General features: G+C 38.2%; 1 protein-coding gene across 7 annotated transcripts in view; it reads left to right on the top strand.

Annotated features, from left to right (window-relative positions):
* The window catches only part of ebf3a (EBF transcription factor 3a), a 132,154-nt gene that overhangs the window by 242 nt on the left and 116,412 nt on the right, over positions 1–15,500 (top strand). For 5 of the 7 annotated variants that reach the window (XM_041209541.1, XM_041209539.1, XM_041209542.1 and 2 more), the window contains exons 1-6: positions 878–1,540; positions 1,816–1,972; positions 2,325–2,388; positions 3,296–3,351; positions 5,898–5,971; positions 7,623–7,691. In XM_041209541.1, coding sequence (XP_041065475.1) covers positions 1,407–1,540; positions 1,816–1,972; positions 2,325–2,388; positions 3,296–3,351; positions 5,898–5,971; positions 7,623–7,691 — 554 coding nt within the window. In that variant the 5' untranslated portion in view covers positions 878–1,406. Of the gene's footprint in view, positions 1–877; positions 1,541–1,815; positions 1,973–2,324; positions 2,389–3,295; positions 3,352–5,897; positions 5,972–7,622; positions 7,692–15,500 lie in introns of those variants that run through there. The other 2 variants (XM_041209537.1, XM_041209538.1) reach the window with 2 other exon arrangements.

Raw genomic sequence — 15,500 nt, 5'->3', positions numbered from 1 at the left:
TAGTGATCGCATGTGTTCAAAACATCTAACTTCAACTCTTCTGCTCCTTGTGTTGATACACAGCCCGCAACGCAGCCCTTATATTGCTTCTTATAAATGTACCTTATAATGTGGATATTGATTCAGTGGACGTTCCCAGATCTTTTAACCTTAATTGATAACACGACCTGATGGATACAAGAAAGAACGCCATTTAGTAATTGATCTTCAAGCTGCATAAAGAAGGCACATTGTTTCGCAAGGACGTATCGTTTTAAATAAATATTAAAGTCAACACCACCCCCCACCCCCTCCTCCCAATTTCCGTGAAAAACAGAATTGTGATTCATTTTTCAGGTAGGGTTTGTTCCAGATTGTTTAATATCCGGACAGTTGTTCTCCAATGACTGGATATAAATCGGGTTTAAGGCCCGAGAACGTTTCACACATAGTATTTTATAACTTTTAATTCAAACTTCAGCCGCAAGTTTTTTTTTTGCTGCGCGTATGGCTCTCTCAGCTTCCTCCACTGCGGTTTGTGTTTAAGGTAACAACTTTATCCCTTTCATTTCTGTTTGAAGACAAACAACTCATGTGCGTTGTATATTTTTTTTTCCTAAAGGATTCATTATGTTAATAATACTTTCTGCATTTGATTTTATTGGTTGTCAATTTGAGTACAAGGGAGGAAAAAAAATACACAGGGAGTGCAAAGAAAAAGGAGGGCAGCTCATCAAGGCGCTCAGGTTGGAGCTGTCAATCACAGGCCACGCAGCAATCCGATTGGCTATGCTAATCAGAGCTCCATACATGGCCGCTGTCTCCTCCCCTAAACGTCAGAATCTGTCAGCGCTGGTCCCGGGGGTTTAGAGTTTTGGCTCCCGGGAAAGGATCCATTCCTAGGGGAAAGAGGGCTGAGTTTGTATGTTTCCATCCATTCTCTGAGACGCTAAAGGCCCTAATCAACCTCTCCTGTGTCCAGGAACACCTCTATGGTAATCATTTTTCGTTTATTTGTCTTTTGGAGCAGGAGAACCTTGTCAGAAGTGGTCGATTCAGCAGTGTCCTGAGCAGAATACCTTTGATGCTGTGGCAGGATGACACCACACTGAGAGAACAACATCAACAAACAACATTTTTTTTTCCACTCTTAAACCAAATTTCCCGCTAGTTGTACTTTTCTCCAGAACGGATCACGATCCAACTAGCGCTGAACTACTCCTGAAATTGTTTATGTCGTGCCAAATGCGGGACAGCTTGAAGAGGAAGCAAGTCTGAACTCGGCTTTTCTCTTACTGATCATAACGAGCTAAGTCATCTCTCATCTATTTCCCCCCCTTCATCCGCCGTGGGAAAAAAAAGCTGACATCTCCTACACCCTCAACCCGTACAGGAGCTGGTTTTGCAGAGAAAAAAAAATTGTTTTAATGTTTGGAATCCAGGAAAATATACCAAGAGGTGGGACGACCATGAAAGAGGAACCGCTAGGAAGTGGGATGAATCCGGTCCGATCATGGATGCACACTGCTGGGGTAGTGGATGCTAACACGGCCGCCCAGAGGTATGTATAATCAAATATTATTTTCCATCTGATTTTTTTTTATGTTTCTCATATCGACCCGAAATCACCAAATCCCCTCAATACGCTATCAATTACCCCCTCTCCCTCTGCTCCCCTTCACTTTCCCTTTCATTACATCATATTACTGCTAGCGACAAATCAAGAAATCTCTAGTCTCCCAAATGTGATTCCCATCTCCCATGTTTTTCATCAGTTGCTCTCTGTCTCCAGTGCAGCTAATTCTCACCGATAACACTGTTATTGTTTTCCCGCAGCGGCGTGGGTCTGGCTCGGGCACATTTTGAAAAGCAGCCGCCCTCAAACCTAAGAAAATCCAATTTTTTCCACTTCGTCCTGGCCCTTTACGACAGGCAGGGGCAGCCCGTCGAGATCGAGAGAACAGCTTATGTAGACTTTGTGGAGAAAGAGAAAGTAAGTTGCTCACCGTAGAAATCATTTTCTCTTTAAGTGCACAATAACTAACAAGCATAACGGTACTCAAGAGGCGCCCAAACCACGTGTAGTTCTGCTTGTTCTAACAGCTCTCGGCTGCTAAGAAAAATAACTGCCTATTTATGACATTGTGTGTAAATATTATTTTATTACAAAAGCCTAAAAGCAAAGTGTTTCCTATTGATAGAATCCATGAGCTCGCCACATTCTTAAGTCAGATACTGACATGGGAAGCAGTCAATTATAAACAATTACATTAAAAGAGACATGAAAAATAAACTATGGATTACAATGAACGATATAATTACTCATTTATAATGGTTGATTTTAGGAGCCAAATAATGAGAAAACCAACAATGGAATACACTACAAACTTCAGTTACTGTACAGCAATGGTAAGTTGAATTGAATTGACCCAGAGAGCTGTACTGGTTGCTCTTTCTTTATGTATTTTAATGGAGTTTGAATGCGAGTCATGTGGTGTAGATATTAATCACTGTTTATGTAACTTTGAAGTCTTACCTGGCTAGCATTTGAGTGTAAAATGAAACTTGAAAGACAAGCATTTCAACGTAGCTTTTCCTGATTTATCGGGCAATTTGCTTTAGAAGTGAGCATGAGGTTGCCCCCCACACCTTTAAGCAGGGTCCACGTTCAATTTTAAGATGTTTTAATTTCATGCCCTTTTCGTGGTGCTGCACGGTAATCTAGGGAGCAATAGATTGCACTTTATTGAAGCAGTCAAACGCAGGCTGTGAAACAATTGCTTAAAGTAAAATTTCAGAGCAAAAAGATTAAAGCAGTGCCCTTGGCTTGCTTTGCCCACAATTGACCATGGAGTCCAAATTTGAATATCATAATCAAAATGTTAAGGGTATCTGTGACATCTGTGACAATGCCCTTCGAGTATTATGGAATACTGCGAAAAAAGAAAATAGAGAAAGTGTGAGACAAACATTCACCCCGTTAAAGACCAGCGCTCCACGCTCCACTGCACTACAAATTACACATTTCAACTAAACATAAAATTTACAATAAATGTCAAGAATTCATGAATTTCTTGGGATACAGTTTTTATTTCTGTGACGAATATTTTATTCCTGTTTTATCGCCTATCAGCGCATTTTACTGCGTTCATTACAAGGACACCAGTTTCCACATTTTGCCAAATTAACAGAGCGGTATAGTACGCAAACTTATCTTTATATTTTTGAATGACCTGGATGTTGATACGGCTCTTCCATTGATAACATGCGTTTCCCTTTTTAAGTACCGTTAAATTTGATACTACTTTATTTCTAGGGGTGCGGACAGAACAGGATCTCTATGTCAGGCTCATCGATTCAATGACCAAACAGGTGAGACAGTCACAAAAAAAAGTACACGTTAATTTTTGCATTATAAAGTTTACAACCGCTTATCTCCTCTCCCCTCAGGGCCCAATATTGTACAGTTTTACATGTTGCTAGGAAAGCGACACTTTTGCATGTTGAAGCATTTTAAATGAATTGCTTGACCTGGAATAAACCACATTTTATATGTGTTTGGATAAGTTGGACTATTATGTGTGTGTTTCAAAATTGCTGGCGTCAAAGTTAGCACTTTGCGAAGTAAGGCGTGATTTTATTTTTGTAGAACTAGATTTGGCAGTTGGCTCCTCCATTTGTCTCCGGAGTTAAATGCGTTCAGGTGAAAAGTCAGCGTGTCCTCTTCTAGTTCCAATTCACCTCTCAGCCCAGTCTCCATAATTCAGCTCCACTTTTGTTCCTGCCCAGAAGCTGCAGCTTTGAGAGGGTGTGCCAGGGGTCATGAAACAGTCCATTCCCTGAGATCAGCTGTATTTCTTTATCATCTGTCTGTCATACCTTGTAAATAACATAATTACAGGCAGTTGCTTATTAAATTATTTAGCCTGTCTTCTGCAACTTCAAAGATGATAAGTGCGGTTGATCAAAAGTACTGCACAGTAATTAGCCACGGGAGCCGGCACGTTCACACTTTTACTTGAAAGTCGCCAAATATTTCAGCATCTCCCCACAATACAGTCCCCCCCCCCCTCCCCCTTACACTGTAATGTTGCCACAAAGACATTGTAAATAAAACAAATAAAGAGCAACGTTCAAGAAGCTGCCCGAACGACTGGGTCCCTCTTCTTCCCGCTGGAAACCGTTATTTTCGCTTTGATTATTGCACTTTTTGGTCAAGCGGCTTTGATACGTAACCCACTCGACCTGTGCTATACATTCATCTTATGAAATTAGATTTCTGACTCAGAATTCAAATGTACAACTCAAGGCTATGATCAAGCAGGGATTGCTCGAATTGTAAAGAGAAGACAGTTTTCAAATAACGTTGATATATTTTTTTTGTAAACACAGATCATAAAATGACCCACAAATGATGAATTTTTGAATTAAAGATTTCAACCTGACAAGCGATTGACAGCTATCATGAACCCCCTCAGTGCTATTTCCCCTTTGCAACAGTTATTTTAATAGGTCGGAAACCGCCCCCCCCCCCCCCCCCCCCCCCCCCTTAACGTCCTTCAGTGCCCAATAAGTTGACACAGTGTGATTATATTCCCAGTTTATCTACATAACTACGTGTTTGTCGGGATCGCCGTAGCCTAATTAAAAGGGTGTATACAGTGCCTGCGAATAGTTTGGTTTGAAGGATAGCTATCTTATTTTAAAAGATAACTGCTCATTTAGCCACACATCCTCCTATCTTAATACTGCAAATGAGGCTTTTCAAAAGCGCTAATCTCCTCACTTGATTGATGGGAAATAGCCCTGTAACTGATCAAAGAGCCAAAGGCGCAGACAACTAATTTATTGATTCAGATTTTTTTGCAGTAAAGTGGGAGCAGAAAACGCAAACCACTAGGCGCGTAGGGAAGGATTTTGAGAAGGGGCGCCCTAACCTCTCCAACATAACGTGTTCTTGCATTTTGGTGGCAACAAATGGGGAGGGAGGTGGGGGGGAGCATTCCGAGCTGTGCGTTGGTTACAATGCGGGGAAAGTGAATCTCGTTAGCTGAATAATAAGGGAGCAGACAGCTTTGAGCTGGGGATCCGATGCGCTCAGCTGAGTTGTAAAAAAGCGTTGTGCGTTTGTGCGCACTGCTCGTTGGAGAAGAGTCGCTGAAAGGCTAGCGAGGAGAGGGCGACTGACTACACCTAGAGCTCCCACCATCTGGCTGCTGTTAGAGCGAATGCTCAATAATTACTCAACCGTACTCCCAGACTGTCTTTTTAGAGAAAAAAATCATTGTGTGTAATTGAAAAATAAACACCAGATTCGCTCCATGAGTTAAGTCACAAAAACTATCCGCAGTTTTGTTTTGTTTTTGAGGGGAGGGAAAGCAAAACGACGACGCAAGGCACAGCGTAATCTACTTTGGTCCAAAACTTGCTCGGTCGCCGCAAAATAAAAACCATTAACACCCCAAATAACAACAGTGGGGGCTGATGCGAAGCGAACGTGAGGTTATTTAGCAATTAGCGTCTTTGTCGAGGTGACACCCAAGTGAAACCTTGCCCCCACCTCATCAAATACATAATCAGAATCTAACATGACATGTCATTAATAGCTGGGAATGACAGCCACTCTTCGCCTTACTTAAGTGCAACCTCTACCTGATATAAACGTGACCGTGGGTTTCAGAATGGCAGGGCGCCCGTTTTCGGGCCTTTTCCATTTCATCTGCCCTTAAAAATTTAGAAGTTTGTTGGTTTAATGGACAACAGGGAAAGTGTCATGGAGAATGATCGGAAAACTATCTTCACCTTTAAAAAGAGGCCAATGTTTCTGCATAACCAGGTTTAGCGGCATTTTGTCATTGCTGATGGCAACTTTTCAATGTTAAATGGCTGATTGTTGTTTTTTCTGATAATTGCTTCAGCCGATAGTATACGAAGGTCAAGACAAAAACCCCGAAATGTGCAGAGTTCTCCTTACACACGAAATAATGTGCAGGTAAGCTACTTATATTTGCGAGTGGGCTTTTGTCAATGTGAAAAGTTACACACAATTATCCTCTATTCAACACGCAGGCCTGAAGACATAACTGTTTGCAACAACGGTGCAGACGCTTAACAATTGTAAATTTCATATTGGAAATTATAATTATTTCTTTGCATACCAACAGTTGAAAACATTGTCCCTTTGACACTAAATAAAGCAAATTTTCTCCACCCACATAAGTGAAAGGGGTTACTGCATTTCAGAAGTAAAATGTGGAAGTTATGTTTCAGTAACTGTAAGAGAAACTTCATTACCAACATTAGAACTGTTAGTAGTTACTTAGGTCTTGAGCATTGGGGAAAGTTAAATCTAACATGCTGTTTGCTGCACCTGATTAATATATTTCCTCTGCAACTCTAAAGTACTTAAAGAAAAACAACAAAAGCAGGTTATAATTAGTTGATGCATCTGCCAGTGATGCTATAAGAGTCAGAGATCATTCAGTCATTTTACTGTCCTGTTCTTCACTACATTGAACCACAGATAAGCCATAATCTGTTATTGATAAAAAAAGGAACTCTTTGTACTTATTGAGCTCATGTATGTGAGAATTGATTTTGATACTGTCAGTTAACCTTTTCTCTGGAGCAGTGAGGCATTGTTCATTCTGTTGTTAGATAGCATGCACATCACCAGGATTTGTGTCAGAAGAGCAATTTCCCACCTGTTTTTTCTAACTGCCATAAGAGTTTCACCCTACAAGGGAAATAAAAATGCATCATTGATTTTGTATGTATTGAATGTGAAATATAGTTGCTTGTTAGAACAGAGCTGATCAGGAAGTGCAGCCAGGATTTCAGGCTACAGTAGCAGGTATCATACTCTAAGGGGCATACTATTCCTAGCTATTATACTTATTGCTTAATGTCATTTCACTTAAAACGTACTGTAACAGTGCTAATATACAAAAGCATAGTTTTCCCCACACTAGGTAATAAATATAAATTACAACCAATAAAGTGAAATTCCTTTATTATCCACCACTGCATGTATTGCAATTAACATAGAAGAGAGCACAGATGTGATTTAAGCTGTAAGTGGAAGACTGTAGACTTTCTTTAATCACTTTAGCTGTCAGATTTAAAAGGCTTTATATACTTTGCCTACCATATGGTGTTAATTTAGCCAATTTAGACATGTAACCATTATACAACTATGATTTTTAAAGATATAATCATGTATTATATTTGCCATATTCTAATTTCAATTATATTTATGAAACATATTTGACAAATATTTTTTTAAATAGCAAAAGGGGCATACAGACTGTTATGGTTCCAATTAATAAATGCCCCACAGAAATATTGGTTGAAGGTGGCATCTTGCATCTTCTCCAGAAATAACAGCTTGACAATTAGAGGTAAACAAAAGCGGAAGCTGTGAAAACTTATTCCCAAGCCTCCTGCCTCTTTCTTTTCTGAGATCAACGCAAAGAGAGACACCATAACATGTTGTTTTCCAATCTTTTAATATTGCCATCGTGGTGCTTGCGAACTGGCCATGATAATATTGAGGTTGAAAGCAGTGGTAGGGTGGGGACAGTGGAGGGGGGGTGTAATGATTTATTTTAAAAAGTACTTTTGACTATTTATTTTATTTATAGCCGGTGTTGTGACAAAAAAAGTTGTGGCAACAGAAATGAAACTCCCTCAGATCCCGTCATTATTGACAGGTATGAAAGTATTTTTATTCTTTGATGCCCATTACCCTCAGTTTTGCATTTAGCTCATTCTGCATTGTTCCATTTGTTGTCCTTTTGCATTATCATGCACAGGTGGGTTGACTTGGAAACCTGGTGGCTCACTCTGTGGGGATTCAGTAATTGCTTGTGAGTTGTCAAGGGAAGCAGTTTCATCTGCCACCATGCTCACTGTGAAGAGTATTTTATGCCTAGAGAGCTTTTGGCTTTAAATGCAGATATGTGCTCTAATCTGTTTCTGAGTAACTTCGTATTTTACGTTACTTTTAGTTGTAATTGGTTTAATGTTTAGCTACGTATTATCCCCTTTTGTTAGAAATATATGTTGCTGAAAGGCTTCTGGTACTTAATTTGTATAAAATAGCTGCCGGCACATATTAAAAGTTATTGCAAAGTATAGGTATGATAATTTGCTTCTAAACTCAAATCTTTTGTGCGTTTTGAATAAAGATAGAGTTTCAGCCACTTTCATTACTGAGGTATCTTCTGAATATGAACTTTGGTTTCACTGTCTGAAAATTAAACCAGGAAAAGACCCTAAGTTAAGCCTGACGAAATATGCACCACCAGTAGAGAGCAATGCCAATGTTTGATTAGCTGGAATAGCTGTTTGCTTAGTGGAGAATGTTAGCTATCTGACAGAGGGGACATCTTTCTTATTAGTAATCAAATAGGGCAGACCAGTTGTTGCCATCACTCTGGGATTGTGTCAGGCAATTGAAGGCAGGTTCAACAGTTTGAGGAACTTGGTGTTGAAAAATCAATACAATTATATTTGTCTTTAGTGTTTCTGTCCTTATGGACTCAAAGTAGAATTTCTACATAAAGAGTGCAATTATAACACAAGCAACTTTTTAGTTTGTTAAATGATTATTGGAAATAAATGCACTGCATATTTTTTCGTAATATTTCTCAATGTTATCAGCATTCTTCATTGCATTTGTCTGGCTGAAAGTTATAAAAATTATTTTGCATTTTATGACTCGGGTTAGTATGTGTTTCATTACAGTGGCTATTGAGCATATGTACTGAACAGATATTATGATGTAATTTAAGGACACATTAATATTGTACATTTATTGTGTTATCAATAGTGATGGGATTATAACCTGCAATATGATTTATGTGAAAAAACAGGTCTATTATAGGCAAAGGTGAAATAGCAAGCCTAATACATTGAATTAAAATTTATGCAATAAATCATAATAATAATATAATATGATAACTTAGTTTGAAGGCATTTGCAGGGCTTCTTCAGGAACATAATTAGAACATTTTATTTCAAAATATTTGAAAAGAAATAACTGCAAAATTTATAGACATTCAATAGAAAAATACGCATGGTGACTGAATCTTCTTTTTTACATCATCTTATGGTTCTTTATAAAACAGTTGTGTTTTATTGCCTAAGAAAACCATAGGAAAACGTGTTAATGAGTTTTAAGAATAACTGTTGTGTGGTTTACAGTAATAACTGGAGCAAATGCCAGAAACTAAAATATTTATGAGAAATCTGGTGCTTGTTTCTAAATTTACTTGAAGTATACAAAAGAGTTGCAAATGTAGGAGTTCTAATGAGCTTAATGCTATGCTATATACCAAGTACTGGGGTGAAACTGAGGGACTCTAGTAGGACTGTAAAGTTCCTGCTATACGCAAATCTAGTTAGAAAGAAGGGTGAAAAAGTTGATAGTCTTGATAAATATTGGATAAGTGTTATCGGTAAAACATAAACATGTAGATCCAAATAGAGACCATATTGGTGCTACATGTCTTTCAACATATTAAAACAAAGTTGGAGTAAGAACCTACATTTGCAGAATTTTTTTCCCCCTGTTTTGTTGTATGGCTTAGAGTCCCCCGGTGAGCAATCTCATCACTTGGCTAGTTGGTTCTAAAAGGAATCACAGGGAGCACGCTCTACCAGTTCCTTTTTGCCCTCGGACACATTTAGCAGGTTCTGAACAGATAAGGCATACTTGTCCTCGGGATATGAACCAATAATTCAATCTTGAATTGAGATCTATGACCACACATTTGTTCCAGCTCAAGTCCAAGCAGTGTTCCGTAAATCAAAACCATTGTCCATCGTTAGGTGAAAAAAATAACATAGCAGCTTATTGCAAATAAACTGCTTAAAGGAAAGTCTTCTGACCTAAATGTATTCAGTGGGAGGGTGGGTGGGATGGTGGGGAGGGGGTGGGGGGATGGTGGTGGGGGGTGGTGGAGGTGGTGAAAGGGGTGGAGAAAGAACACATTTGCTTTGTTGTTCTGCTGAGCAGGATGAAAATATCATTTTCATAGTAAAATAATGTTTTCTGGGAAAACAAAAAACAGATGTTCTTTATTCAGAACATCCATTGTCTATATCTCATGAATCTAAAGAGATAAATCCTCTTTCACCCATACATTTTGATGGTCTTAAATGATTACAGGATGCTGCAAAAATTGTTTAAATTAGAACCATAATCTGGGCTAAAGTAATTCTTCCGTGCTAGCATAGTGTATTTTATTGCTAACTGCGGAAATTCCTGGAAAGGTACATCCTCTTGCCTTTTCCTTCCCTGTGTGGGTTCAATGTAGATGGATGCAATGTCCAACTGTTGAAAATTGAAAAGACTGATTGTTGAGGAAGACAAGAGGAGGCAGGATTATATTACAATCACAACACAGCACAGCAATGCGCTGGTGAGAGCTCTGGTAGCTGTGCTGGGATACATTAAATGGGTTCACGATACATTACGGATAGCACACACAGCAGAATGTTCCCAGTGGCACCCGTGCAGTCAAATAGCAAGTTGGCATCTTTACTTGTAGTAACTGGCATCCCCTGTAGATCTGGCATTTCTGTACAGTTCAGGAGACTTATCATTCCAAGTGTGTCCTATTTTCCTGTACAGCAGCCAGACATCTGTTTATCCCATTTTCTCTCTCTTGGAGCGATTGGAATGGCTTTAGTTTAGTGAAAAGTTTAGTCAGGTTTAACAGCTGTTACTGAATTTCAAGCCTGCTGGTTTCTAAAATATTTTCATTGACCTTTGAATTTATGTAGAAAACATTATGTTTTTTAATACCTCTGAAGCAATGTAAATTCGTGATTTTTAAACCATTTTGAGTTTGTTGCTATCATTTAACATGTAATTGTTGAGAAAGGCCAATATTTTTCAAATAATACTTTTTTAAGGAAACTAATATAAGAGGACTAGAATGAAAAGTTTTAATTATTCTATGACTGTAATTTAAGGGTTTTTCAGTTTTGAAGTGATAGTACTATGGTAGTTGAAGACTGATTTTAGTTTTCTTAGTCAACGTTGCTTCCTTTCACTTCCTGTCACAAAGGTCAAAGAAAGCTGACCTTTGCTGGCAGCTTCAGTTGTTGAATAATTCATGTGATTGACTTTTTGTCAGTGCACACAGTTGTGCTCTGGGACATTTTATTCATTTACCTCATTTAAAGCGCCTTTCTGCACCTGTTCAACTATTAATATCATGTAATTTGTGCCTAATGCCGATTTTGCTTAACATTCATTATATTTCTTATTAGCTATATTTCCAAACGATTATGTATGATTATTACTAGACCCTAGGAACAGTGATGGGTTATTCCCCAGACCTTTACATCTTCTTGTCAGGCTGTTTTCGGAAGCAGTGAGAATAAACATTTGACCAATCCCAGTGTTTTTGTTCCTAGTCCATATCCAACACCAGTTAAAACATTTTCCCTTATGGCTTTGGAAAAGCATGATTAAACCCTACTCTGTTGAAGCTGTACAAATGCCAGCCTTTATAAGGTCAACGGTTTTGTTAAAAATGCAATGTAAATTAGAATCTCTGGAAAGGGACATTAAACAAAACTTAATTCATTGTCTTCTTGAATGCCATTTATGTTTTGGCTAAGCCTGGGACTGACAAGCAGGGTTTTAAAATTTTAATAATTTTAAATTAAACATTGTTTTGTTATCTACCACTTAGTATGCTACAGTGTTTGGACAATTAATGCAAAGCTGTGATTGTTGGTGGTTTCCACTGTATGTTTAGAGATTATATAGAAACCTTCTTTGAATGGCATGTTGTCATTACATCTGCATAATGTAATTAGAGCAGCACAGTTTAGTGTTAAGTTTCCTCCTCACTTTCTCATGTACATTAGCATATCAACATTATAACATAGGGCTGATATTTTCTCAGCTTTTTGTTGTGCTTTGATTTCGCTTTCCAATGTGTACCTTGTACCAAATAAACCGCAAGTCCTCTGCGTAAACTATTGTTTCTACCCTTCTGGTGTTTCTGCACAGATTTCAAGGCTGCAGTATATTTCTGATTAATGAGCTTGGCAGTAGAAAATACATTTCAGGTCAGGAGAAACTACAAGTGCAGTCTCCATACAAGTACACAGGTGTGAACATTTCTGCGTTATTTATGACCGTCTCACATATCTTGTGCTATAAAGGAAAAACAAAAAAAATGGAGAAGTGCTTTGTTCATTCAGTCTTCAAAACTAAATATATCTCAGTGACCAAAGACTATGGTAGAATGTCAAGAAAAAGGGACAGTGTTTTGCTGAGGGTGTTGGGTGGTGGGGGTTGGGGGGTTGGCGTTGATGTGGTGGTGGTGGTGCTGGGACAGGGGAAGGCTGCAGAGAGGAGAAGGAGCTTACAGAGAAAGTGAGAGAGTAAAATTGGAGAAAAAGGAGGCTACTAACATACAAAGAGATAGTGAGAATAGCATATGTGGGAGAGAATGAGAGAATAGCAGGAAGGGAAGGGGAGACAAGCCAAGCTGTCAAAAACTATACAAAGTGAAGTAATCTGATAGAGACCATTCCGTGCTTCTGTTTCTGTCTTATCAGGTGAAAAAGAGAGATACTGCCATAGCCTGTAATTTTGTTTGGATGTCTTTGATAAATTGCGTTAGTTTATGGAAAAAAATCTCCCAAAATCAGAACACTATTATTCCATGTTAAAGAAATTGGCGATTATATCAGCAAATCAACAAGATTTCTTTCTATAGCCTTAAGAGAAAATAAACCATGAAAGTGGAAATAGAGCTGTTTGAACAAAGTATTAGTAACAAAGTTTATAAAGTCTGAATCTGCGATTCAAGATGTTTGGTTTTTAGCCAAAAATGATGTAATAGTATATTCATTTCCTTCCACAAATCTTTAATCACTTATAAGAATACAGGGATTGGTATGGGGGAGGGGGTATATTGTGACTTACAGATGGAAATTCCTAGCTTTAGTGAAGGGGGTTTCCACTGCAGAAGCCAGAAGGTGATTGACAGACAGGGCTACAGGAAGTGAAATCTCAGGGAGCTTAACCTGTACTTGGCAGAGCTTCCACAGATTACACTGAAGAGAAAATAAAAAGCACTTGTTTCAGTGGAACTACCAGTTAACAAATAATGGATGTGGACTTTAACATAAAACGTTATCTTTTTTTTAATAACTTTTTATATATTGCCCTAATTGTGTCATTGAAACTGTAATTCAGAAAAGAAATTATTTTTTTATTCATGCAGTTAACTCTCTGTACCCAAAACTACTTTTATTAAAGTTAACATATAATCAATTTTGTGGACAACACTCGGATATCAGCAGATTAGTCATTCTTATTAGGGATCCTTATCATCAAGATTTGAGTCCCATTGCCAAATTCAGCTAGGCCAAAGGAAAAATGTTTACTAAACAAGCGAGTTTAATATAACAGAATTTTAATGAGGTTTGGTTATAAACTACTATAAACATAAACTAACTAAAATCAACTGTTATCTTTTACTTATAATGGTAAATACAGTAATGCATAACAGCTGGTTAGTTTGCTAGGGACCATGTTGTGTTTCTCGAATAGTAACTTCATTGGGAAATGAGTTGAACATATGTGCAAAGGAAGGGCCTTACATTTGTGTTGTTGTAAGACATGTAGCAATGGGCCCAGCTAACGGAAGAAGCTGGCTCCAGCTTGTCGCTAGTGAAAGACGAAACACGGTTACACATCTGGTGAGAAAGAGCAGTTCATTTGCCGAGACAGCTCTCCCTGCTCTAGCTGAAAGAGGCTATTTTGATAGAAACAAAGCAGTGGGGGCTGGGGTGTCGGTTACTACCATTGGACTGACTGAAAAGTCTCAGGGTTCAATAATAAAGACAATCTAAAATTACAGCACGGAGGGTTAAACCCCAAAACACTGCTTACACAGACATTTTTATTTAACAAATCTAATCTCCTCCTAACAAAAGTTTACTTGAAAAGGGGGCACAAGTTTTAAAGTGAAGTGTAAGCAACAATTAATCTGCAGCTAAAAAAGGAGTTACTGAACAGAAAATCTCTGGACTCAGACTTGGTTCATCTGACTGTGGCATATGTGCAGTAAAAGAACTTTATTCGATTGTGTATACAAGACGAACACTCCCCCTTTTTAGTATTGAATGCACTGCTGGTGCTCTGCACATTCACCCTAGCCATGCTCGCAGGACTTGTGACCGCACAGAAGGCTCAATTTAGGCAGGCGACAAAAGGCCCTAACAGTTGGAGTAGGGCTATTAATGCACAATGGGCAGACGCGGGTGCCCATTCTTTGTGAATAACAACCAGTAAAATTGAATTGGTTTTGGTATTGTGTGGATTGTAAGGAATGCACTTTGCCAACCCAAATTTGATTAGGATTTCCTCTACAAGTTTGTGTAGCCCTTCTGTGGTGCGTATGCCTCGGCCGGGTAGCTATTTACTTTCATCCAAATTACATTATCAGTTTGTTCCTGAATGAAGCTATAACCGTTATTTTTATCCATCTGGAAGAGGATAAGAGAGGGGATAAAAGGGGGGGGATGATAAAGAAAGAGTGAGGTATGGTTTCATTAAAGTATTCCTTTAAAAGTTAGTGGTTTCAATTAATTTTAATTAAATATATACATGTTTGAATTAGGGACTGAACTATAGAGGAAGAAAGCTTTTTAGTTCTGAAGAATATGCCATGTTTCACATGTTGTAAACCATTCTACGATATAAATAGTCAATTTATTTATTGGGTTTAAATTAATTTGTGGTGTTTTAATTTTTCGTATGGAATTTATTATAACGAAAGTAAAAAGACAAAATGTTCCTCTTATCTCGCGCACACACGACATTTCAATATTGAGAAAGTGATTTTTCATTAAACCTATCAGTGAAAGCAGTAACATCACAACTAAGTGCCTTGTAATTTTACTTTTTTGTGCATATAAGTGGGAGACAGGAAAACACCATCTGTTTTTATAAGATATATTCTTTCACAGCAGAGCTGCAATGTTGGTTGATGCAGGACTTGTTTGTCCATGTCAGTGATTTTGTTTTGTCTCTTATGCCTTGCTTCATGAGTGACAGGATTCTGGGTACAAGTCAGCAAGGTTAGTGGTTTATGTATGCAAACTGCATATTACTGACATAAATCTATTATGGAAAAATCTTAAAAATGGATTCTGTGGGAATTGAAAAATAATGTCTTTCGCAGATTAGTTTCCGTATTGGGACATATTAAACTGATTATGGAACATCGCAGTTTTAAATTGTAGCAGCAGCACTGCCTCAGAGTCCTTCCTTGTGACTTCCACTTTCACTTAAAAATACCCCTTTAAGTGCATTTGGTGAAATGTTAAATGTGTGACACTTAGTATGTTATTAATAAAACCTGCACATTCCAAACTGCCCTTCCAAAACACTCATTGCACTTTTGCTAACAGTGGAGCAGTAAAATTATCTTTTAGAACGATTTTTCAAGTTTTTAGAATAAAAGGCTAGCTTTCCTTTA

Source organism: Carcharodon carcharias, chromosome 17, assembly GCF_017639515.1.
Source record: "Carcharodon carcharias isolate sCarCar2 chromosome 17, sCarCar2.pri, whole genome shotgun sequence".
In the NCBI taxonomy this organism is placed as follows: domain Eukaryota; kingdom Metazoa; phylum Chordata; class Chondrichthyes; order Lamniformes; family Lamnidae; genus Carcharodon; species Carcharodon carcharias.
Note: the sequence above shows the minus strand (reverse complement) of the source record. Positions and strands in the feature narration are given on the sequence as shown.